This window comes from Paroedura picta, chromosome 12 (genome assembly GCF_049243985.1).
Source record: "Paroedura picta isolate Pp20150507F chromosome 12, Ppicta_v3.0, whole genome shotgun sequence".
In the NCBI taxonomy this organism is placed as follows: Eukaryota; Metazoa; Chordata; class Lepidosauria; order Squamata; family Gekkonidae; genus Paroedura; species Paroedura picta.
The window spans coordinates 15698716-15725096 of NC_135380.1; the positions used below are offsets into that span (position 1 = coordinate 15698716).

The window sequence follows — 26381 nt, forward strand, 5'->3', positions numbered from 1 at the left end:
AAGATAAAACCTGATCCTATACTCTTTCCTTTGACCAATCTATCCCCCTTCTGCCTCTGAATCTTGGCAGGTTTAGGAATGGAGATATTCTCTTCCATGTTTAAATTAACAGAAGCCTTGTGAAACCTTTAAGATTAATGAAATGTTCTTCCAAATCATCTTTCATAGAGCCCACTTCTTCAAATGCAATGAGTATCCTCAACAGACAGGTTTGATATAGAGGGGATGGGGAAAAAACAGGGTCAAGGACTATGTAATGTAAGAAGTACATGTACATTTAATGGCCCCTTGACTCCGCTGTTTGATTATTTTTTGTAATCTCCTACATAAAACAACTTCCTAATGGCAATTCATTCATTGCATCTGACAAAGTGAGTTCTGATTCATGAAAGCATACACTGGAAATAACATTTCATTAGCCTTTTAGGTGCCACAAACCACAATGGGGTAACACAGGGACCATTCTGGAATTACTACCCTGCTCATTTCACTTTTAAAAAAACCTCCTTTGAATTCCACCAGCTGAATTGGTAGATCCATTTATGTTGGCCAGCACCCTACTGCTCTTTTAAGCAAAACAGGAAATCTTCCTTAAGCCCCAGGAAATGTCCTCGAGGTTAAATCCTTCTTCCTCTGGAAGAGGAAATGTCCTTGTGAGGCAATGTTACTGTGTGGGGTGGTAGGATACAGGCTACTCTAATGGTATACAATTTATATATGATATTTATACCTCAGATATTCATTGCACACAAATACACACCCTGTGCTGTGCTATTTGGAGTAACTGTCATGTACAAAAATGTGAAAAAAAATGCAAAATTGATGTGGGAAACCAACTGGCATGGAAATAAAGAATAGTGGGTCCAAGTTGTACTAGGGAAAATTAAAATGTGGAATTTAGGTACTGAAGAACAGGGTTGAGAGATTTGAAATATCCCTTCTGACAAGTTGCTATATTCTTGCTCTTTAGGAGCTTTAGGCTACAAGCTTAAAAATGTTTTCCAGGCAGTAAGTCACCTGAGAGAAAATGCGGATGTATTTCTTAGACCAGTCTAGGATGGCCTTTCTCAACTTTTTCACCATTGAGAAACCCCTGAAACATTCTTCAGGCTTTGAGAACCCCTAGAAGTGGTGCAATCATGCAGAATATGGTTGGGAAGCAGAGCTGTGTACAAGCCCACCCCCTCCAAGCCCATCAGTGGCCATTTGGGGAGCGATGGGTGGGCTGACATGACAATATGTGGTCATATCACCCAATAAAGGTTTAACATTTTTTAAAATGAAAATTAATTAACTCCCACCCATTTAGGAAACCCTTCCAGGACCATCAAGAAACCCCAGGATTTCACAAACCCCTGGTTGAGAAAGCCTAGTATAGGATTACTCCCTTATATTCCTTAAAGCAGGGGTAGACAACCTGTGGTCTTCCAGATGTTCATGGACTACAATTCCCATGAGCCCCTGCCAGCATTTGAACATGAACATCTGGAGGATCACAGGTTGACTACCCCTGCCTTAAAGCACGGGTGACATCTTGCTGCAATTATTCTCCTCCTTTCAGCTGCCACATTAAGATGTGTGGATTTCATTGAAAAACAGTTGCATATCCTTTTAATATTTTTGCCTGTGGGTGCGGAATCTACTTTGCCCAAAAATGCAAGATGCAAAGAAAATCTATCCATCAATTAATCAACATTTGTTTCTTGTCGAGCACAATAGCAACATAGCAGCCTAGGAGCATCTACCCCCTAATTGATGCTGGGTTACCATCCTCTGTCTTACGTTGTATCTTGCTTTACCTGTCCAGTACTTCAATCAAGCTGTCCAAGCTTCTGGCTGTGTTTCTCAGCACTTGGCTCACTGCTGCGGGGTTTCTGCACTGGGTACGTATAGTCCCTCCTTAGGCAACTAGAATCATAGAGTTGGAAGGGCCACACAGGCCATCTAGTCCAACCCCCTGCTCAATGCAGGTTCAGCCCAAACTAGGAATGAGAGTTTTTGAGGCTCAGGAAGTGAGCCATAAAACTGGAGGTCCTTGGTTCACATCTTCCTTCTGCTACCTGTGTATCATCAGTACAACAGTAAACTTAAAAATTACTGCTTTTCTAACACTATTTCTTTATATACATTCCCCTCCCCCCAAAAAATTTGCTTCATCTCTGTCTTATCTCTAAATCTTCTGTATCTTCTGAGTGGTGCATTTTTGCACTGGCCTTCCTCCAAGGATGACAGAATGATTTACTTCACTTGTCGTTTCCACTGAGACTCAAGGCAGATTAAAGCAGTGTTATAAAGCAGTATGATGCGTTCAATAAACAGTGTGATAAAACAATGCAGACAACACAATCAAACATTTTCATAGACGTTGTGACAGCATTCCCGTAATAAAATTGCTCTCCTTTCCCCCATTTTGCTCACACAACAGCCTTATAAGGTAGGCAGTACTGAGAGAGAGAGAGAGAGAGAGAGAGAGAGAGAGAGAGAGAGAGAGAGAGAGAGAGAGAGAGAGGGGCTCAGGATTAAAAAGTGAAGTTCATGGCCAAGTGGGGATTTGAACCCAGGTCTCTCAGAACATAGCCTGACATTCCAGCCAGTACCCCATATTGCTTCTTACAATACAGTATCTCCTTCAAGTATCAGGCAGAATGTTTCCTGTGCAAGTAATGGGACAGGGAAGTGGACACTCCAAGCAGATATTCACAGATGCTGTGCCATCACCAAAGTGAACATCTGGATGTGATCTAGCTGACTCCTCCCCCATACACGGGGAATTTCATTTAGATTAGTTAGACTTTTGAGGTTAACAAGCAGGGAATGTTTAGATCAAACTGAGATGTGTTCCATCCAAATTCACAAACACTCCATAGCCATCCTCCTGACCCTCAAGGCTTGTAAGTAAATTGCACGATAATAATTTAGAGTGTGGGCCAGAACTCTGCTCCGCACACCTCTGTGCATTGGTTGTCAAAGCAAGGAAAACCAAAGCCGTCTGCTTTAAGCTGGTGCATGGGCCCTTAGCATTTCCCTGGGACCACCATCGTAATAGTCTTCCTAAACACATCCAGATGTTCCCAATTGTTAAGGAAAACATCCAGTCTATGCTTTGTTTCCCCTGGGAATTGTTCTGTTGATTCTCTTAGGCAGTATGAGGTTGTTGGAAAAGGCAGTGTGTTGTGTACAAAGAACAGAAGACCCCGCAGGGGGAAGCAAGAAGGCAATTAGACAAGATAGTGATGTCAGCACCTTTTCTCCTATTGTCATTCCTAGTCTGTCTCCAGATTGCTATTTGTAGGGCAATTCCCCTTTCTCAGAAATGCCACACTAAGGGCCTTTACGCACGGGGATCTTTGTTGCAAATTGTTTGCGGAATGAAAAATCGCCATTTAAAATAGTGGAATTCGTCGTTATGCATACCTGCCTTTGTAGTGGAATCAGTTGCGTTTTTTAGCGTTTCCCACAGGCTTCCGGTCTCGGCAGAAATCGCTAGAAAGGAAGCGCTATTGCCAAGCTCGTCCCGCCCCTGGCCGTCAAGCAGCCAATGGGCAGCCGTTAGCATGCTCCCAAACAGCCCCTTTCCCTTTAAGAAAGGTTTTTAAAAAAAAAAACAGACCCATAGCAACGAATCTAGGTAGATTCGTTGCAACGGAGAGACCCATCCAGCTGCCTAATGTGAGCTGTCGTTTGATTGTATGATCGTTGGCACGCTGCCTCGAGTGATAAAAAAAAAATCCCCCCCCCTCTCACGGGCCCGATTTTCGACTGAATTAATGTGTAAAAAATAAAGGGACTTTATTTCAGCAAACGGGCTTTTATGTGGTTTGTGCTTAGTGACTAAAGGTGAAGGACTGAAGCCAGGGAAGCCTCTAAACAGAAAGAGGCTCGCTGGTGCGTTTATCCCCGCTCGCTCGGAGAAAAAAAAATGGCGATCGCTTCGCCGGAAGTTTGGAGGACAGGCTCAGGGGGAGGGACTTTGAAGAATCCGCAACAATGGTAACGCACAGGTCTTTAGCGCTAGTGTTGCAGATTGGTTGCAGGAGTGTATCGCTATCCGGAGGGTGAATCCACTTTTCTGGATTCCCCTAAAAGCGCTACAACGAAGCGCTTTTTGCTGATTGGTTTCAGGAGTGTTGCAGATTGTCTGTGACGTCGTGCGTTAAGGCAAATTAGTAGCGTTTTCAATTAGCAACCATTGTGCTATTTTGAAGCCGTGCGAAATGGCCCTCAATGTTACTCTCTCTCTTAGCTAGCGATGTCGTTAGGAACCTGTTTCTGTCTCTCCTCTTTCCTATCAAGCATGCTCACACCTAAATAAGCCTTTATTTGCTCTTTAACCAGGTTGTCCATTGTTGTTGTGTTAATCACTCTGCCCACAAAGGTTGGGTTGATGCAATTCTCCTTTTTGAAATGGTTTGTTTCTTGTGCAGATAGAGAATTCTGGAGACCCCTGGGAAGGTCTGACCAATTTCCAGCAGCTGAGTTACTTTGAGTGTTTATACATGGTGATGGTGACCATGTCTACAGTTGGATATGGAGATATTGTGGCCAAAACTACCTTAGGGCGTTGCTTCCTCCTTTTCTTCATCGTCGGTGGACTGGTAAGAAGCTACATTTGTGTTTGGTAGGAATGAGCACATCCCCACCCCACCCACTATCGTTCTCCACATAGTTTAAATCCATGACTAGAGGTCCTATCCTCTGCTTCCAACAGGAACCTTTCCTTGCCTTCCTCTAAGTGATAACCTTTCAGATACTTCAAGACAGCAATCATGTCCCATCTCATCCTCCTCTTCTTGAGGCTGAACATTCCCAAGTCCCCCAGCCTTTTCTCATAGGGCTTGGTCCCCAGGCCCCATATCATTCTTGTCATTCTCCTCTAAACCCTCTCAATTTTGTCCATGTCCTTTTTGAAGTTTGAGTGTTTGAGTCACACTCTGCTTTACTGAGTACACAAAGATGTGTTTTGATGCAATCCTGGGTAGTTAAACCCTTCGAAACCTGTTGGTTTCGGCGGACATCAGTCTGTTTACAGTTATAATGTTAACCATGTAACCAACATGTCTGAAGTGATATGTGATGGATGGGGCTTGGGAGGGCATAAAGAAAACATTATAGATGAGATATATAAATCTTAAAGTGGTTCAGGTGAGGGGGAAATCAGACCAGCTGGTATGTCACTTTTTGACCATACCTGGCAGACTTTGTGATGGAACTTAGTTGGTTCTTCATTCATTTAGCTGGCCAATCAAACCAGGAGAGAAGCCATGCCTCAGTGGGAGAGCAATTTATTTACATGCAGAAGGTCCCCAGTTCAATCCCCTACATTTCCAGCTTAAAGGAACTAGGTGATGTGAAAGACCTCAGGCCAAGACCCTGGAGAGCTGGTGCAGACTGTAATGACTTGATAGACCAAGGATCTGACTCGGTGTCTCAACAGCCGCATTTTGTTCAATGTCATTTCAACTCTGTATTTTTCTCTGTTACTTGATGTGTCTGATTATTGCGGTTCTACAGCATTCACAAAACATCCTGTGGAGAGCAGCTCATTTGCCCAGTTATAATGTTGAGTTGGAAGAATAGACTTGAACCGGGGAAAATGATCGAACTTAGTTTTCTGTTATCATAGATGCTGTTTGCAAATTTTATACCTGAAATAGCTGATATCGTTGGAAGCACTAAAATCTACAAAGGTTCCTATAAGACAGTGAAAGGCAGAAAGTAAGTTAATTTCATTTCCATGCATAGTGAGATTTAAGTATATGTTGTGTGACCCTTGTTAGCATATTTCCTCCCCTAGTTTTAGCAGCAATCAAATATAAATATATGCCTGGTTCTGTCTAGGAGGTATAAGCGTGTGGGAGCAGGCTTCATTACATGTCTTATGATCTAAATGATGCATTGTACTCAAATGGGTAATGAGTGATATCATGTCAGCCCATTCCAACATAGCACCAGCCAGAAAATTATTGACCAAGTTTTTCAGTAGCTAAGGAGAAGAAGCAACCTCCCAAATACCTGATTGATGAAATTGCTAATAGAAGTTAGATGTTCATAATTCGATTCTGTTTCTTGTCCACAGTTTTGCTAACCATATGTATCTGATGAAGTGTGCATGCACGTGAAAGCTTAAACTCAGAATTAAACTTTGTTGGTCTTCAAGGTGCCACTGGACTCAATTTTAGTTTTGCTAACCATGAGTTCTACTTCTCCTTAATGTTCCCACTAGTCCTCTGTATCAAATTTGGAAAGAAACCAACCGATTGAGTATTGATTTTATCAGTTCCACTAAGAAAACAATTCCAATTTCAAAATCTGAGACATTTAGGAAAATTTCAAAAGCATCCCTAATTGAAAGTGTTAAATGAAAGTGCTGGAACAATGGCACATACATACAACTGCACCTAGATCCTAATATGTCAATTAGGAAAGCGCTCAAATTCTCCCTTAGACAGAAGTAAGCTTTATCGAATTCAGGAGGTTTACTCCTGAGTAAAAAGGAGTAAGGGCATTCCTAACAGCCCATTGAAACAATGGCTTCTTTGCACTAAATATTTAAACCATCAATTTAGCTGTGAGGACCAGAGTTAGAGCAGAAGAAGCTGTGCTGAATCAAGCCAATGGCCCATCCAGTCCAAGCCTCTGTGTCACACAGTAGCCAAAACCCAGGTGCCATCAGGAGGTCCACCAGCAAGGCCAGAACTCCAGAAGCCCTCCCACAGTTGCCCTCAAGCGTCAAGAATACAGAGCCTCACGGCCCCAGACAGAATGTTCCACCTGTACTTCGTGGGTAAGAGCCACTGGTAGATCTCTGCCCCATATGTTAATCTAGTCCTTTCTTAAAGTGGTAGTTATACTACATTTGAAATACTCATGCTACATTTGTCAAACAAGTAAAGAAGCTATGCACATTTCTTGTTTCTGCAGGTTTATTGTTGTTTGTGGTGATATCAACCTGAACAGTGTGACAGCTTTCCTAAGAGACTTCTTATCCCAGGACCCAGGAGGGATCACCACTGAGATCCTCTTTCTGGGAGAGTAAGTATCAGTGGATAATTTGACCAAACTGCCCTGATTCTCAAGGAGGTCATTTTTATGGCCCTTGCCATCGCTACTGTTACTCTTTGAAACCTAGTATGGACCACTGTAAGAGCCTCTTGTCGCGCAGAGTGGTAAGGCAGCAGACATGCAGCCTGGAAGCTTTGCCCATGAGGCTGGGAGCTCAATCCCAGAAGCTGGCTCAAGGTTGACTCAGCCTTCCATCCTTCCAAGGTCGGTAAAATGAGTACCCAGCTTGCTGGGGAGTAAACGGTAATGACTGGGGAAGGCACTGGCAAGGCCACCCCATATTGAGTCTGCCATGAAAACGCTAGAGGGCATCACCCCGAGGGTCTGACATGACCTGGTGCTTGCACAGGGGATACCTTTACCTTTTATGGACCACTGTGGTTACAACAGTCCCTCCATCCTACAGGTTTAAACTGGTCCACTCTCCTCTTCGGCAGCCTCAGATTGGGTGTTTAGCTGAAGTTCACTCAGCAAGCTTCCTGGGGATTTGAACCCAAGTTAACCAAGCTTCTACTCAGGCATTTTAACCAATGAGGCTGCCTTGGAATTAACATCCTGAGATAGAGTTGTCATGAAGATCAAACGAAGAATATTATTTATTTATTCGATTTTTAGCCCGCCACTCCTGGAACTGGCTCGCGGTGGGTTAAATAGAAATTCAAAGAAAATGTAAGCTGCTTTGGGTCACCACTGATGAGAAAAAACAGGTTAATATCCAAGTGGGTAGATAGGTAGGTAGATAGATGGGCTGGATGATTGATAGATGATAGATGGATAGATAGTTCTACAGGAAATTATGGTGATGATGGTGATCAGTTATATGCCTCAAAGGCCATCTAAATTTTGTCAGAGGGAAAGTCAGAAGTAGTGGTGGGTGGTAGAGGACAGATACAGAAATCACTTTCTGTATCTGGGAAATTTACATATGTTGACTTGTTCTGTCATTAAGAGGAAGAAGGGAACTAAATTGTTACTGTACATGTCTATCAGAGGACATTGGGGACATCAATAAGAATGTTCCTGAATTCTTGTGCAAATGCAGAACAGATTTGCATTCCACATTCTCTGCCAGAGTGCAACAGCAGTCCTGTTAAGTTGTTCTAACACATACAGTCCAGATATGCATAGATATACTAGATGCAGCCCAGTGGCCTCATTGCCAGATACCTGTAAATGCATGTTAGTTTTTATGTTGATAAGTAGGATCTTGCTTTCTTCTGTGCACGTAAAGCCCATGTATGTACTCTTGTATGCATACAAAGATCCCTGTAGATATTTTTGTCTAGGTGTTTGAAGATCGCACTGAAAGTCATGATCCTGCTTTGCATCTGTGCAAAATTGCAACAACTTCAAAATCACAACTTGGCTAGTAGCCACCATGTCATTATTAGGACTAATTTAAAAGTTGCAAAGAAGGGAACAAGCTTTCATGTTCATTTGACTTCATCAAGCTGACTGTGATACAACAAAAGGAGAGTGTGGAGAAGCATAAGAAGGCTGGAATGATTACATAGCAAAGCATGTGCTTTGTGTGCAGAAGATCATTCTCTGGCATCTTCAGACAAAAATGGAATATCTAGAAGCTGGTGTTCTCAAGAATATGGATATATTTATATATAAAGAATATCTTTAAATACACCAAAACGTATTCTCTCTTCTAAGGCCTACTGATATGTATATTTCAGATAGTATTTAAACAAGGCAAATTTTGCCAAATTATTTTTTTAAGTACCATAGGTTCCTCCAATCTGTCTCTAAATATCTCTCCTATGTAGAAATGCTCCTAACTTGGAACTGGAAACTGTATTTAGATGTTATTCTGCCTATGCCACTTTCTTCCAAGGCTCAATACTGAAGAATGAAGATCTGCAGAGAGTTCGGGTAAGCCTACCCTTTTTCTTCCCAAGAAATCTTCACACCATAGGAACAAAAAGAATAATGTCCTCATAATCCAGAATGAGAGCCTCTTGTGGCGCAGAGTGGTAAGGCAGCGACATGCTGTCTGAATCTGTCTGCCCATGAGGTTGGGAGTTCAATCCCAGCAGCCGGCTCAAGGTTGACTCAGCCTTCCATCCTTCCGAGGTCGGTAAAATGAGTGCCCAGCTTGCTGGGGGGTAAACGGTAATGACTGGGGAAGGCACTGGCAAACCACCCCATATTGAGTCTGCCATGAAAACGCTGGAGGGCGTCACCCCAAGGGTCAGACATGACTCGGTGCTTGCACAGGGGATACCTTTAATCCAGAATGAGCTGTGTTTTCTTCATACAATGGGGAGAGGCCACAATGGCAGAGGATAAGCTTGAGATGCATCTCCTGTTAAAAGGATATCAGAGGCTGTTTCCATGCCAGCGGCTTCATGCCAGGCTGCAGGCTGGAGTTTGAGCCGGGGCAGGTTGCCCTGCCTCTTCCTGCTCCTGCACGGAGGAGCATTTGGCCTCATCTGCCCCAGATTTGTTCTCCCACATGAGAGCTGGGACCGCGAAGTTACCAGTGCAGAAACAGTAAGAGAGTATGGTTGTAAATGACTTGGGCTCTGAAGAGACATTGGCAGATAGGGTGCATCATTCTATGCAAGATTGCCCAGTGCCAGTCCGAGAGATGAGCTGTGGCTGAGTGGTAGAGCATCTCCTTGGCACGCAGAAGGTCCCAGATTCACTCCTTGACATTTCTAGTTAAAAGGATCATACAACAGCTGATGTGAAATACTTCTAGTTGGAACCCTGGAGAGCTGCTGCTAGTCAGAGCAGATGGACCAATGTTCCGATCCAGAAGAAGGCAGCTTCATATGTTCACATGCTCCTCTGAATCATCTTCAAGTTATGTTCCCCTGGAGGGAGAGCTTAAAGAGACAGACATCCAATGAAAGAAAGCTTGGGCCTTGACCCTCAGTGTAAAGATATTAGCATGATTCTGTGAAGTATTAGATGCCTTCCACATGCCATGAATTGCTTTTGTCCCTCAGCTGAAGGGTTATGAAAGAAAGTATACTTCAGTGTATAGTACAAATAAGTTCCAAGAAATTTGAGTATATTTTTCACTTCTGCCATTAGCTCTGTCTACAAAATTGGGGTAACGGTGGCTTTCTGGTACAGGACTTTTGGTAAGGCAAACATAAATGAAGACTTTAAGTTATGGCACACAAGGAATATGTTAGATAATTAAGTAACAGTATTGACTAATTGAATGCTGAATTTGCACTCCTATGCACACTTATGGGGGAAAGGTCCATTGGAATACAATTGTGCTTACTTTTGAATGAACTTACATAGGCCTGGAATGCTACCTTATTTTCTTTCTATTCCCTCTTCTTCAACAGATAAATGATGCTGATGCATGTCTCATCTTAGCTGACACATGTTCTGCCAAGCCCTACATTGAGGATACTGCCAACATCATGAGGTAAGACAGGAGTAAAGAGGTGGTCCTCCACGGCCAAATTTCTCTTTTAATTCAAGAGGAATACTTGAAACCCAACCAGATGGCATTTAATGCAATCCACACAATTGGTAGCATTAAGGGGCAATTTATAGTTAAACACCATGAGCAACCTTCCTATAATATCATGTTAAATATTAGATGCAATATGCTGCCTACCCAAAAATGACACAGAAATAAATGTCGCCTAGATCATGAGTGTAGAAATAATGTCTGGTCCAACAGGATGTAGATATGGATGCCAGCCAGGGACAAGTCTCCAGGACAAGTTTAGCATGTGTGGGAAGAAATGGCTGACAACCTCCTCCACCCCAGGGAGATGCATAATTTAAGACAACAGGTCTCCCAAGAACTTGCAACTAATCAGTTTCCAGTATCAGATCCTGAAGAGAAATGGGAAAAAATTGGATTGCTATGCTTCTTATTAACAAGCTAATATCAGCTGTGAGATAACTTTACATATTGTTGTTTACTGTTGGATAGTTAATGTGAATGATGTGCAGTTTTCTGGCCCACTGATGAACAGCTACATTTTTAAATGCAGGGTATTGTCCATCAAGAATCAATATGCCAATGTCAGAGTTGTAATACAGATCATCCAGTCTTCCAACAAGGTTGTATTACTTTAAATATATGTTCGTTTACCAATCTGGCATTTTTTTACTGCAGAAATTACAGTGGAGCTGGAATTCTCATGTCTTATTTGTTTTGTTTTTGCTTTGTTTTGCTATACTGTACATTGTCTTATGGGCTTAGAAGAGTATGTAACTCTGCTTAGGATTGCATGGATAGATTGTGTTTTAAATAATGCAGTTTGAATTCCTGTGAATACTGTGCTGTCAAATGACAGGCTTAAGACAGTTGTCAATAAATCTCCAGGAACATCTTTAAAGAGCAACAAGACTTTCAGGATATAAGGTTTTGAAAGTCAAAGCTCCCTTCATGAGGGGTCTGACCCTCAAAGTCTTACACTCCAATTTTTTTGTTGGTCTCCAAGGATTTTCCTGGACTCAAATATAGATTTTTTAAAAATAACAAACCAACATGGCTGCCCTCTGAAACTATAAATCGATAATTCCTTAAACTTTAAATCTGTTGTATTGCCCTCACTACCTTTAGGTCCATGAAGCTGGATTCTGATAATGTTTTAAATGAAATATTAAATGTATAAATAATTGTAAGATTATGCTCAGGTGCAAGGATCTTTCTGCCATTGGTAGAAGACTAGAGCCTCTTGTATTAGTAGAGGGCTCCATGCCTAGAGGAAAGTACTGCTATATCAAGCTGGATCTCCAAGATCCAACACAGTCTTGGAGGATAAGCTGTGCTTCTACCCATACAACACTCTTTTCTGTTGTGGAAGAAGTCCTCCAGTGGCCAGCATGTTATCCTGATGCAATGAACTTCAGGGTTGCTAGCCTTCAGCTGGGGCCTGGAGATGCCCTGGAATTACAACTGATCTCCAGATTATAGTTTTCCTGTAGAAAATGGTAGATTCCAAGGGTGGATTCCTTGGCCACACACCCCTTCTAAGCTCCCTTTCTGCCTTCTTTAGGCTCCTCCCCCAAATCTCCAGGACTCCACTGTTGGCAACCTTAGAAAGCTAAGGCTGGATGGAACACTAGTACCAGGGGAAAGTTCTGCACAATGGACAACCCCTTCTGCTAGCAATGAAGATGTGTTCAAAAGGAAGCAAGGCTTAGAATTCAAGAGCCAGTGTCAAGCTATTTTCAGATTTAATTTAAAAATGTTATGCATATCCTTCAGAATATTGCAATGTCGAACTCCCCCCTCCAAAAATAAAACTTTTTCCTCAAAGCCTTTACTCTCTAAACTGCTGTTATCATCCCCTCCCCCCCCCCATTTTTTCTGGCAGGTCTACCTGCCAAAACTCCCCAACTGGGACTGGAAAAAGGGAGATTGTATCATCTGCTTTGCTGAACTCAAGCTTGGATTAATAGCACAAAGTTGCTTAGTGCCGGGTTTGACCACCCTGTTGACCAGACTTTTTGTTCGGGAGAACACTCAGGTAGGTCTTGCAGACTTGCAGCACAGGTGTTTTGTACTTAAGATGCTCTTTAAAGATGAAGCATGGACCTATATTTTAAAAGAATTATTCTGCACTTTTACCATGTGTTTTGTCTATATAGTACCTTGAGAGCCTTGGCTATGAAATAGTACAAATGTATGCACGTGAATACATAAATCTGCAAGTCATTAAAATAACACATTCTACAAAAAGAATCTTCATGTAATGCATATATTTATAAATGCACACGCAGAAGAAAAGATGCAAATGAATAGAAATGCCTGCAAATTGCATATGTTTTGGTTGCAAACTTACTTTTTTGTAATTCTCTGAGTTAAACTAGATTAAGGAAGAGTTAGACTCAGCAGAGAGAGGGGGGGGTCCAAAACTGAAAGGAATATTAGGATATGTGTGGCCCTACTCAGAGCCATCAGACGTAAGAGCCCGCTGCAAAAAGGATCAGACATCTGGACCATTTCATCTAAGCAGGAAATTATTCCCAATTAAAAGCTGGGTCCTGACAGGGTTCAAACTTAAATGGACTTAGAGGAATGGTAGAGGACAGGAAGGCCTGGAGGATCATTGTCCATGGGGTCGTGATGGGTTGGACACCACTTCACACCTAACAACAACAACAACAACAGGATTCAAGAAAGACATGTGGGTAAAATATTTATATAGTAAAATGTACATTTATTTTAAAGAGTCTATTGTTTATATCCTATAATATAATTATAATATATAATCATATGAATTCTATAGTTATAGAATATAAATTCTATAATATAAATCCTACAGTAGGTAAGGCACATGAGTGAAAGTTTCCTCATTTAGTCTGTTCTTTGTCTCCAATAGTTTCCCTTCTAACAGTCCACATTTCTTGCTCTCCCCTTTCTGCCTTCTTATCCATCTCATATACGGTCTTCACTTAAGACATTTATCTCCTTTCCCTGCCCCTAATAGCATTTCATAACACCCAGACACTCATTGCTTTGACTCTCAGCGGAAAATCCATAGCCAAAATGGAAAAGCTTCCTGGTGTCAGCTACCGTGTGTGTAGGGGGAAACTCTCAAGAGAGGTGATATTCTTGAAAAGGCAAGACCAAGGATCATATCAAAGATTGTCAGATTGTCAGGAGTGGAATGAAGGAAATATGTCCGTTCCCTGCTTCAATACAGGTCTATCAGGATCATATCTATGTTCTATGGCCCTTATATGCTCTCCAAACACAGGAGAGAGTTTAGACAATGACAGCCCATTGAAATCAGTAGCTGAGACTGCAGTAATTCAGCCTGGGATTGCTCTGAATGTCCATCAGAAATTCCATCACCGGCCGCCAACTAAGACTCCTCTCATAAATGTTTTGTTGCAGACCAAAAACTTTTTGCTTGGACACTGGCATGAAATACAAGGCATGGACTATAATGTGCTGACTGGCCATCTCTCCAATGATTTTATTGACATGACCTTCCAAGAAGTTTGCCGGTAGGTAGTGTTTTTTCCTTAACCTTCATATCCCTATGAAGATGACTCTTCATATCCCTATGAAGATTGGCATTTCCAAAGGCTTAATGGCACTTAAGGCCTCAAAAGCAATTTCCACTAATATCCAAGACCTGATGCCATTCCCACTTGTCATAGATGCTATTTCTGAGGGTCTGCTGAGTCCTAGGACTAAAGTGGGAAGGGGCTAATATACAACAAGAGAGACAGGACATTGTCCTGTTTTGCAAAGTCAGCAGATGGGGGATAGACACCATTATTACCACTGTGATGCTGCCTTCCTGAAAAGCATTTATCTATCATGCTAGGAATTATCAAGAGGACTCTTTATGGCTATTGTGTTTCAAAAGGCAATAACTCTAGCCCTGTCCTGAACATCACAAGCTTCCCTCCTTTGCTTATTTATACATTTCTATGTTTGTTTGTTTTTCACTTGAGTTGATCTCTTTCCTAGAATATGCTTTGTGAATCTGAATCTCATGCTGCTTGCTGTCCAATTCAAACATGGTATCTATGCCAACAGGTAAACAATGGACCATTTTTAATCAGGTTGTTCTTAGAAGTAGCTACTCACATCCCCCCCCTTTAAAAAAGGGTCTGCAGCTCAAGCTACCTGTATGCAACTTGAGCTTTATGTAGGGCCTGCTAGAGACACAATTGTCCTGAGGGTGGTTTAGAGAGATGCCACCTGGGTTGGCTAGGGGGCTATGATGGTAGAATTGAAGGAAAAAGGCATGGGGGTGGGGCATGAAAGGATTAAACTCTGCTCCAAATCATTCTTCCCCCAAGCTTTTTTTTTTCCTCTGATAGAGGAGCAACTGTAGTTTGACAGTGGGATTGGATGTGCGTAAAGTGCCATTAAGTCACAGATGATTTATGACAATGCTGGCAGGGGCTCATGGGAATTGTAGTCCATGGACATCTGGAGGTCCGCAGTTTGACTACCCTGCTGTAGGGCTTTCAAGGATGGAGCTGTTTGCATGCCAATCCTGGCTCAGCATAGCAATCCTGAACTTCCTTGGTGGTCACCCATCCATGTACTAACCAGCGGTGATTCTGCTCAGCTTCTAAGATCTGATGAGAGCAGGCTGATGTAGGTCCGGGTAGCCAAGGGATTAGCAAACCCTAAAACTCTCCTTTCTGTTTTTCTCCCACTCATTAGCCATAACAACAATTTTACCATGTAAGCAAGCAAGTAATTATCACCCAGTATGGGTGTTTACAGTAAAGGATGTGATGATAAAGTGTTGTCTTCTTGTTGTTGTTGTTGTTGTTGTTTTCATGTCGACCGCAGCATCCTGATCAATCCACCTTTAGCCGTTAAAATTCAATACAAAACGATGGGCTTTTTCATTGCCAGAAATGCAGCAGAAGTCAAAAGGTACTTATTTGCATTAAAACGGTGGCGTAGCAGATAGATAGATAGATAGATAGATAGATAGATAGATAGATAGATAGATAGATAGATAGATAGATAGAGAGAGAGAGAGAGAGAGAGAGAGAGAGAGAGAGAGAGAGAGAGAGAGAGAGAGAGAGAGATACACACATATACAGAGAGAGAGAGAGAGAGAGAATCCAGGACAGACTGTTTTGTGCTTCATATACTAGTAGGAGCCAATAATGGATAGTAACATGGCATGCAACTATGTTGAGCTGGCTGGAAAATGTAGGGGAAATGATTCCCACAGCAAGCCTCATTCAAGACCTGCAGAAGCAGACGTGAGCAGAGGACCTCATTTGTTGTTCCTCTGTTTATCATGAATCTCAGTCAACACTGCATTCCACTGAACCTTATTCCAGTTAAATTAGAATATTTTCTGAAATTCTTTCCAGGGCTGGCCTATGCAGAGTTTGCTTCTGTTTTCACGGTCTTTCCTTAGTAAGTCTCATTTTCTACATTGCCAATGCTGATGTGTGTATTGATAAAACACTGCAAAAATGTATGTGTGCTTGCAACAAAGATTGCTTTTTTTGCAGTGTTTTAGCAAGTCAGTAACACCGAAATGTAGAAAAATTGTTAATGGATGGAAAGATTTCGGTGTTGTGGCAAAGCACGGATACATATTGCTTAGGACTGCCAATATGAAACTGGTCCCTCTAGTTGTACCTTAGTTCAGGGGTAGTCAAACCTGTGGTCCTCCAGATGTCCATGGACTACAATTCCCATGAGCCCCTGCCAGCATTTGCTGGCAGGGGCACATGGGAATTGTAGTCCATGGACATCTGGAGGACCACAGGTTGACTACCCCTGCCTTAGTTGACTTCTAGCAAATGACCGGGTTATATTATTTACTTCCATGCCATCCTACATAGAAGTCTGATCTTTGGCTCTCAACAAATAGCACTCTGTGCAATCTGTGTACTATCCATGTTGCATTCTCTTGGCTGTTCTCAGCACTCTTAACTTTATTCTCTCCTTGCATTGCCCAGGGCTCGTTATTTCTGTAAAACATGCCACAGCAACAGCACCGCTCAGGATGTGATTGGAAAATGCCGTTGTAAAGCGAAAGCGGAGGGGAAACCGCCCCCAATTTTACCTTCTGGTAATTTGATAACAGAACTATATGTAGGAGGGGCCTAGACACAGAACAATCAGGGACCAAGCTTTAGCTAGCCTTCTCCCATAGGTGGGATATACACTCCTGGTGACAAGAGGGACAGAGAGGTCAGCTATATGGTAGATATGCTCAGGTTTCTCCCTGAAGGTTGTGGTGCCCCCCCCGTTTCCTTGATAGACCCGGCTTCTACATTTGTAAACGGAGCTTCCAAAATGGAGCGGGTAATGAGAAAATTCTTTGTGGCACACAGATGCTTCCAGAGCCATCTTGCCAGGCACATGCCTTTTACAGTGCGATCCTAAGCACAGATAAACCATTTAAAGTCCATTGACATCAATGGGCTTAACAGGATGCAACTCTGCTCAAGATTGCATTGTTAGTGCCTGTGGGAGCGATCATCAGCGGAAGTTGAGCAAGAACAGTTGACTTGCAGGAGGGCATTTGGGGCTGGGATAAGATGCGACACGCCAGTGTTGGGTTCAAACAAGGCCACAGCTTTATTAGCTCCCCACCGGGAGGGTTGACGCAGCATGGGAGAGAGAGCCTGGCCTAGCAGACAGCAGACTGCACCAACACCCCACAGAGTCCAGAGATGCCCTGGGGATCCGCAACTTTCCCCACTGGGAGAGCAGATCCCCTTGCCTGCTGAAGTCTGCTGCTAAGGGAAGCGACCAATGTGGGAGAGCAAACTGGGCACAAACCTCACTGGTTATTCCCCTAGCCACCTGGCAATGAGCCCCTGGCTGCCCCACTTGGTCAGCCACACTTATTTACATGCCGCCTCATATGGAGACCCCAAAACCCACACTGGACTCCCTGCCAACAGGCTCCTCCCCATGCAAACCCGCAGCTGTGGTAAATCATTCACCATGAAAACATCCACCTCAGACACTGTAACAAGGCTGTCTTCCTATTAACACAGGGTGGGTGCATACTGGGCAAGAGGCCAGGACTCAGGCACATGGCGCCTTTATAGACGCTGTGGGTCCCACCCTGCTGGCTGATGCATGCACACTGCCTTAACACAGCGTGTGCCATGGAAGGGCCACTGAGCGGTCACGTCCCCTTCCAGCCGCCCTCCGCTGCATCAACAGTCAGCCGAGGAGAGTCTTGGCCGTGTTTTATTGTTCAGCTTCAGAGTCATTTCCCTTAAATCAATGAGTATAAATTATCCCTTACACCACTCCGAACATTCTGGCATATTTACTGTCACAGTAGCAATTAAGTATGACAATAGCAGTCTTGAAAAAAAATTACCCTGAGACAGGAGGAATCTTTGGTCGGCAAGGCCCTTGTTCTTTCAGCACAAGCTGTCATGTCACAAGAAGTTTTAAGTACATTTTCATGGAGGAGGGACTTCCTGGATGGAATCAAAGCATCAGTGTGTTGCCGTCGTATTCTTACATTGCTCAGATTCTTGCCTGAGAGCTGGCTGGCCCCGCAGGGATCCATCCAGGGTTCATTCTTGAGTATGCAGCTTTCGGCATCTGAAGAAGTGAGGTCTGGCTCATGAAGCTTATGCCAGGCTAAACTGGGTTAGTCTGAAAAGGGGCCATTGAGTTTTATGTTTGACATTGCTACAACAGGCTAACTAACACAGCTAGTCTTTTGAGAGTATTCAGCCAGGGGAGGGACCTCAACAGGGCATAAATGCCAGAGAGTCACCCTCCAAAGCAACCAATTTCTCCAGGAGAATTGATCTCTGTTGTCTGGAGATAGTTATAAAAACGGGAAATCTAGACTTAGTAAAAAGAAACTGAAGATAGTGGAATCTTTTCTTTTTTTTTGCCTTCCATGAGATTCAGGTTTCATTTTGCCCATGCATTGCACTTTTGCTAGGGGAAATTTTAAAGTTATGTTGAGTAAATAAAGCTGAGTAAGCAAGAATTGGTCACATTGACTATGGTGGTGACTTGTGCATCATTCAGTACTAGCCATGCTCCCTTGTTTTTTAAGCTGTATATCTTTCTCATCTGAACAGCAGATGGCAGGCAAGCCCCACAGCTAACGTTGCCGTTTTGTTTCCCCTGTACCTTGCACAGGGCTGTAATGAATGACAAACACATTCCAAGCAAGAGCTCAGCACCCCACACCTGTGGGATATGCTGAAATATCCATGATTATCATCTAATTACCTTCAGAAAAACTTTGAGCGTGGTGTTCAAATGTTGTTTGTAGTCACAGCGCTTCTTTGCACTGTTGTAGTAAAACATGTATATTTGTTGTGAATGAATAGAAAGAAATGTAACCTGTGACAAAATCATGTATGCCTGGTGCTCTTTTTTTTTTCCACTTCCAGGAAATACAGAGATTCTCAGTGAAGGGTAAGTCAGCCTTTGTTTATACAAAATCCCCTTGTCTCTCCAGTTTTCTCTATAATTTTTGAGTGAAATCTACCCAGTGGCTGCCCAATCAAATTAGAACTCCCACCCCTAACAATCTCTTCTGCTGCTTTGTTGAAGTCCCTGGCCACTAAGACGAAGGTAGTGGGGGGGAGGGGAGAATGGACTACTCCCCAGTGCCTCCCCCCACCCCAGAAAAGCCCACTGAGGCCTCCAAAAGCCTTCTGGGGGTGGCAGAGCAGGGAGCGATTTGCCCACCAGTGCTTCCCCCCTGCCCCAAAAAAGCCTGCCAAGGCCTCTCCAGGCCTTGCCTGGCCTGTCCGGGGCTGGAGGTGGTGGTAGCCTAGTGCCTGCTGTATTCAGAAATACAATGGGCTTTCCTGCTAATAAATAAATAATACAGCAACCAGAACTGCATATAGTATTTCAAATGGAACTGCACCATACAAAGGTATTACTATACTGGCCATTTTTCAGTCTCTTTCTCTATATGGCAGCACTGCAGAAGGCAAATTCCATGCTGGGGATTATCAAATTGACATTTTCATCCTGATGTCCCCTATAACCTTAAGGCGTTTCCCCCCCCCCCTCACAGTCCGAGCCAGTTCAGACCTAGTGTATACCACCTTGTGTTTATTTGCATTGAATCCCCCACATTGTTGCTCATCCAATAAAGCTGGAGAGAGAGAGAGATCCTAGGGCATTTCACAATTTGCTTGGGTTTTCTCCAGTCTGAATCCACAAACTTGGCTAGCACATTGCCTCTCCTCATTCAAAGCCATTTATGAACTAATTACATACTGCCAGACGAGCCTCTTGTGGCGCAGAGTGGTAAGGCAGCCGTCTGAAAGCTTTGCCCATAAGGCTGGGAGTTCAATCCCAGCAGCCGGCTCAAGGTTGACTGAGCCTTCCATCCTTCCGAGGTCGGTAAAATGAGTACCCAGCTTGCTTGCTGGGGGGTAAACGGTAATGACTGGGGAAGGCACTGGCAAACCACCCCGTATTGAGTCTGCCATGAAAACGCTAGAGGGCGTCACCCCAAGGGTCAGACATGACTCGGTGCTTGCACAGGGGATACCTTTTTACATACTGCCAGTGATTCTTGTGGGCGCCCACTGTTTTCTTCCCTCCATTGCAGAAACTGTCCCCTTATTCCTTCATACTGGTTAAGACATTTTTAAAACATAAGAGGATGTGCTAAGTAGAAGCAGGACTGCTAAGTTGACTCAGGAGTCTTTGGTCAAGGTCCTTGTCAACAGTTTTGTGGAAGTCAAATAACATTGATTGGCTCAGGCTTATCCACAAGCTTGCCTACTCAAAGGAACTCCAAAAGGTTGCTGAGGCAGGATTTCTTTTGGAAGAAGCCATGCTGGTTTTCCCTCAACAGTCTTGTTCCTCCATGTGCTGAATGGTTTCACCTCTAGAAAAAGTTCTACTAAATCTCCCAGAGGGTAGGCTAACAGGCCTTTTTAAAGATTAGTGATACATATTCTACTTTCTGAGACTGACTTTACTGGCAAATTAGAAAATGTCAAAGTTGGGTTCTTTAAGAAAACTCAGGTCATGCGATCTCAAAAATAGTGGCTCTGGCATGGGCAAACTATCCACCTTTTTCATGGGGAAACAGACACAAAGAATCCATTAAGTTTCTCTGCTGCCTCCCTGTCTTTTTAAAGCAATCCTTCAGGGTCACTTCCAGGCTTCATGGAAGCACCCGCTGCCACCACCACACACACATGCCCATTCATTCATGACCTCTGTAAGTTCTCCCCTTAGTGCTCATATATCTTCCCTCACTCAGAAGTCCCATCACAGCACTTCTGGCTGAATTTGGGTTTACCACAATGCCATCCATTTAGACTTGATGAAGTTACCTTTCCTAAGCTATGGAACACATTCTATGGGGGTTTTGATTAGTATGATTTTAATAGCATCCTGGGAAGATCCGGCTCTTGATTTTTCCTTCCAGCTTCCTCCTGACTAGTCTCCTGTTTTTTTAAGTCATTTTTTGGTACCAAAAGTATCTGTTTTAGACTTTCCACTGATACAGATACTTAATTTAATAACACCATCATTGAAAGTGAATCCTGACAAGACAGATGCAATCTTGGTCAGGAAGACAGAGGTCTTTGAGGATATTGTTTCCCTATCTTGTTCCAGCCAATCTGGCCCCATAGATCCATATCATAGGAACTTTGAAACTAGACTACTATAACTCACTCTACGTAGGTCTGTCCTTGAAGACAACTCAGAAGCTTCAGTTCTTGTTAGAGGCCACAACTCAATTACTATCAGGAGGTAGTCAGAGTATGCATATTATTCTATTCTGAACTTGTTCCATTGGTTTCTAATTCGTTTATGGGTTCAGGTCAAGGCACTAGTGGTTTTCTATGAAATCCTTCATGGCCCAGGACCACATCAGTAGAATGGCGTCTCCTTATAGGCTGAACAAAGCCTTCTGTAGGTGATCAGCAAATGGATAAGATTAACAGCTGGGAACTCAAAGGTTGAGCATGTGAAAAATACATGCAACTTCGTCATTTTGTTGTTGAGTTTTAAATGGCATCTTTGTCTGTAATTTTTAATCCTATAATTATGTGTCCTGTGAAATAAATGTATTTCCTTCCTGCTTGCTCAACTTTTGGGTTCCTGGCTTGATTTTCAGTTTGGTCCCCCCTCATTTTGGTTTTTCTTAAGAACAACGGCTGCCCCCCACCTGGTGGATTGCTTCACCTAAGGAGGTCAGGAAGTCTCCCACCCTTTCATCATTCCAGAGAATTCATAAAAGAGAATTGGTCAGGAAGGGTTGCTTTTATTTTTCATGCAAGGAACAGGGTTGACGTTTTAATGTCTGTGAAAAATGTTAGTTTATGGCATTGTTTATTGTACCTATCGTATGCATTATAATGTTTCACTGCATGTTTTTTTTCAGTTTTGTAATCCACTATGAGTCTCAGCAAGAAAGAAGGGCTATAAATTAAGTCAATCAGTCAATCAATGAACCATTCCCATGCAGTGCAACAAATCTTGTAACAGGTCTCAACCTCTTCTGTTGGCTTGCTTGGTTTCAGTAGGCATTTTTAACTCACGTGTGTGTCCTTCCCATCCACTGACCGCAGTGTGATATTTCTGGGCATTTCTTGTGCAATTTGGGACAGAGGAAGCCAGGAAACAATGGTTGTCTTACAGCTTTGTCAATTGCATTTGTGAATTAAGGGCTTATTCTACTGGGAGCTATGTACATGGAAGCCATCCCCATACTAGAAGCCTATAACATAAGATTAATTTGGTGTATACTTAGGGATATACAAAGGGGGGTTGTTTTGTTTTTTTCAATTCTTTTAATTTTTTGAGCCTAACCAAGAAGCCCATTTCCATCTCACTTCTTTTCTTTGGCTAATTTCTTTGTGTTGTTGACTTTTTACACTATGCTCGGTCCATTCTATGTCATTGATATACATTCAGTGCAAAATTGGCTGTCCATTTCCAGGATGATATCTCTGTTCTATTTCATTACTAGGCTAGAGAGGAAATATGATGGTATCTGTTCTTGAGAGTGAAGCAGGGCTGCCAACTCTGAGTTAGGAAATTCCTGGAGATTTGGGGGTAGTGCCTGAGGAGGGAAGGGACTGCCGCAAGGTGAAATACCATACAGCCCACCCCCCAAATCAGCCATTTCCTTCAAGGGAAACAACCTCTGTAATGTGAAGATATGTTGTAATTCTGGAAGATCTCTTGGCCCCATCTGAGGAAATTTAAACTCTGGGGTCGAGTTGTGAAATTCCAGTAACATCCCTCCCTACGAATTCAAGTGGGTAGATGTATGATAGAGTTTACTCATTTCCTACTAATCTACCTTTGCCTTAAATCTAAACTCTTATTATCCTTGTTCCATTGGCTGAGGAAGGGTGCACCCACTCAAAAGCTCATGCCTTGAATAACACTTTGTTGATCTTAAAGGTGCTATCGGACTCAAATCCCTACGTACAGTGAATGCTAATGGTCTTGTTGGAACCCTCTCTTAGCATAGCTTTTGTACGTGGACAAAAATGAACAAGTGCAACTTCACTGTCACTCTGTGCTCAGAACCAGGGTTCGAATATCCACATGAAGAAGAAAAGGAGCTGGTTCTTATATGCCACTTTTCTCAGCCAAAAGGAGTCTCAAAGTGGCTTGCTCACCTTCCCTTTCCTCTCCCCACAACAGACACTCTGTGTAGGTAGGTGAGGCTGAGAGAGTCTTGATATTACTCCTCGGTCAGAACAGCTTTATCAGTACTGTGGCGAGCCCAAGGTCGCCCAGCTGGTTGCATGTGGAGGAGGAGTGGGGAATCAAACCCAGCTCTCCAGATGAGAAGTCCACACTCCTAACCACTACACCAGTCTGGCTCTCTTGCAGGCCAATCTATTCAGTAGCATCTTATGGATGGAATGAAGGAATGGAGAATGCTAGAAGTTGATTTGGGTCTCTACTGAGGAGCAAGGCAGACTATAAATGAAGTAAATAAGTTTTGGATCATACATCATTTGAGGGCAAAAGATTTCACCAGTTTGCTTATGCCTGCCTGTGGGTATTTATGCTCTTGGAAACTATTTTGAGATGTAGAAGGTCTTTTGTCAAAATATTTTAAAATGTTTGCACATATTACAGAGCATATGTATATACACACAGAGAGAGGTACAAATAATTGTGAAATTTCTAAAGGGGAGAAGAAAACGAGACAACAGATGTGGTATTAACTTACACAGAAACAGAAAGTCCTGTATGCTTACAAGATAACATGGCTTCATGGCAATCTTGCAATGCAATCTCCAAAACATTTGCTCAGAATTTAGAATCCTGTGCATAGAATTTAGAATCCTGCACAAGATTGCTCTCTTAGACTATTCTCCTCTCCAACAAAATAGATAACTACCTTCACACCTCAGAATAAGTGCACAAAACACCAGTATATGGATTAAACTAAGTTCATGAAAGATTACTCTGCATACCTGTGAACACTTCCTTCCTGTTTAGGATGGGTTAGAATTTACAGGCAGCATCTGAAAGCTGGACCAGTTGCGGTAGTATTTACAGCTAATCGATCACAGTCAGATACAAGCATCTGAAGGCTGCAGATACATGACTGCCCCCCACCTGGCTTCAAACTCAGCCAGCCTTTAAGCCATGCCATCTTTATCCTCACCTGCACACATTCTCCTCCTAAGAGCTACTAAGCCTCATTTTTCTCCCCTCAAATGGTACAATAGTCAAGGGTGTAATCAATGGATGCTCATCCCCAAAGGAATTTCTTCCCCACCTCCCACCTCAGTTGCACAGCCAATAAGCAGCCGGCTCGGGAAAACCTCCCTTTTGTTCTCAGATCCCTGCCCCATCCCACCCCAGTGGCTTGCCAATTATCGCTGCGTAGGCCAGTGCAACTTGCACTATTGCTGTCATCCCTAATTAGGATTTTAATGCCAAATGAAGGGGATGAAATCTCCAAATCCAAGACATCAAAACACTTGGACAGGTGGCAGTTCCTAAAGATGTGTTTATAAGAAGGCTATTCTATAACATCAGATAATGAATGTTATAGTGGTTAGAGTGTTCGTGGAGGTTTGGGAGACTCGTATATAAATCCCCACTTCCATTCAAAGCAGGGAATTAGGCTTGGGCCCTGTAGGGTTGCCAACCTCCAGGTTGTGACTAGAGAGCTCCTACTATTACAGCTGGACTCCAGGTGACAAAGATCAGTTTGCCTTGAGAAAGTGGCTTCTAAGGCATTTTTGGAAGGTGAATTCTAAGGCATTATAACCAAACACAATTCCTTCTCTCAAGCTACACTCCCGAAATCTCCAGGTATTTCCCAACCTGGAGTTTGTAACTGTACTGTAAGTACACCTTTACGCTGGCATATAAACACCATGCATTGTAACAATTCCACCAGAAAAAGAAATGGTAATTAGTTTTATAACACTCTCCCTCCCTCTGGCCCATAACATAATTTGAAAAAAAGGTCCTCTCTCAACCTGCTGAAATATCATTATTAAAATGTGCATGAAAAGTCAATTATGCCAGAGGGAGGTATTTAAGAGAAGTGAGTTTCCATACTGTGGGATTACACATTGGGGATTACAGATATTGCTGAAATCTTTGCAGCTGTTTAACTTAAAAGAGGAGAGGATTTTCACTGTCAGATATTCCGTAGTCCTTACAAAGGTGGAGGGGGGGGGGGCTATGGCTCTAGGGCGAGGTCATTCTCCCTCTGACTCTTGACACTAACCCCTCCCTGTAAGAGACTGCCCCAGCATTTATTAAGGGTAGTTTTTTGCACCTTGTAGGATTTCACCTCTTCGGTATAAAATCTAGCGAGCTGTAAGCAAACATCCTGTATTTCATTTTGTTTTATAGCCATTTAGTGGTTTTGGTCCTCTATTTTTCACTGTTGTTTTTAAGATTTGTTTGTATTTTGTACCCAGGTGCATGGTATTTATTTATGGTATAACATACTTCATTTATGGTGAAACATACTTCATTTAGACACATACTATAGCATGGTCATTCTCAGGTCAAAGCAACAGGAAATTAGATCTCCTTGCATTTCACTCCATCTCAGAGTTTCCATTTGTATCAAAAGATTTGTAGTCCTTACGGTTGCAGGGGGAAGGCTTGAATTAGGATTTTCACAAACTTGGCTAATGGTCAGCAGTCAGACTCTCTGATATACCTTTGATTTGTGACTTTTTGTATTATTTTTCATGCAGTTATTCTGTTTCCTCCAACCCCATCCATTTGCATCGCTTCTAATTAGGGTTGGTAACAAACCCATAAAAACAGGGATACTGGTTCACAAACTGACTCAGTTTGTACCGGTTCATAAGCCATTAAAACTTTAAACCACTGCTGTCTGCTCCCCACTGGATTTAGGGAGCAGAAAGCAGGGGTTTAAATGGCTGTTAGCCATTTAAAGCAAACAGCTGAACAACACGGAACGAAACCATGAACCACCACAAATGGCATCAACATTAATGGAAATTTGTGGTCGTTCTTCAGTTTGCAAGCATTGTTTCATGAATCACAAACCAGACAAAAATCATGAATTTGTTAGTTGGTTTGTGTCCATCCCTACTTGTGATAGACATGCTTCTCAGTTAATCAAATGCTGATAGAATCGTTGCTTCTGGATCTCCTCTGCATTTCAAACAGGAAGCCTACTTATAGTGCCTCTTATAACTGTATCTAATTTTTTAAATTAAGTATTTATATAAAGCTTTCCTCCAGTGGAGTGCCAAAGCAACTTACCATACAGAAATCCAGTATAAATAAATGGGATGGGGCTTCAGAGCTCAGTACTGAGGAAGCCTCTATCAGCAGATCTCCTTCTCAACTCCAGGCTAGACCCTCAACCTAGGAGATGCTGGCCAAAAGACTCACATGTCTGGGACAGCATTCAAAAGCTTACTTGCAA

General features: G+C 42.8%; 1 protein-coding gene and 1 long non-coding RNA gene across 3 annotated transcripts in view; one reads left to right on the plus strand and one right to left on the minus strand.

Moving 5' to 3' along the window:
• Nucleotides 1–26381, plus strand: part of KCNU1 (potassium calcium-activated channel subfamily U member 1) — an 81050-nt gene that overhangs the window by 9245 nt on the left and 45424 nt on the right. For both annotated transcript variants that reach the window (XM_077306375.1, XM_077306376.1), the window contains exons 7-19: nucleotides 1808–1883; nucleotides 4425–4595; nucleotides 5624–5715; nucleotides 6922–7032; nucleotides 8838–8943; nucleotides 10380–10462; nucleotides 11043–11112; nucleotides 12375–12527; nucleotides 13901–14013; nucleotides 14486–14554; nucleotides 15326–15412; nucleotides 16462–16574; nucleotides 18889–18913. In XM_077306375.1, the coding sequence (XP_077162490.1) occupies nucleotides 1808–1883; nucleotides 4425–4595; nucleotides 5624–5715; nucleotides 6922–7032; nucleotides 8838–8943; nucleotides 10380–10462; nucleotides 11043–11112; nucleotides 12375–12527; nucleotides 13901–14013; nucleotides 14486–14554; nucleotides 15326–15412; nucleotides 16462–16574; nucleotides 18889–18913 (1269 nt within the window). The remainder of the gene's footprint in view (nucleotides 1–1807; nucleotides 1884–4424; nucleotides 4596–5623; nucleotides 5716–6921; nucleotides 7033–8837; nucleotides 8944–10379; nucleotides 10463–11042; nucleotides 11113–12374; nucleotides 12528–13900; nucleotides 14014–14485; nucleotides 14555–15325; nucleotides 15413–16461; nucleotides 16575–18888; nucleotides 18914–26381) is intronic.
• Nucleotides 1–26381, minus strand: part of LOC143821888 (uncharacterized) — an 88595-nt gene that overhangs the window by 7683 nt on the left and 54531 nt on the right. The gene's annotated exons all lie outside the window — the stretch shown is intronic.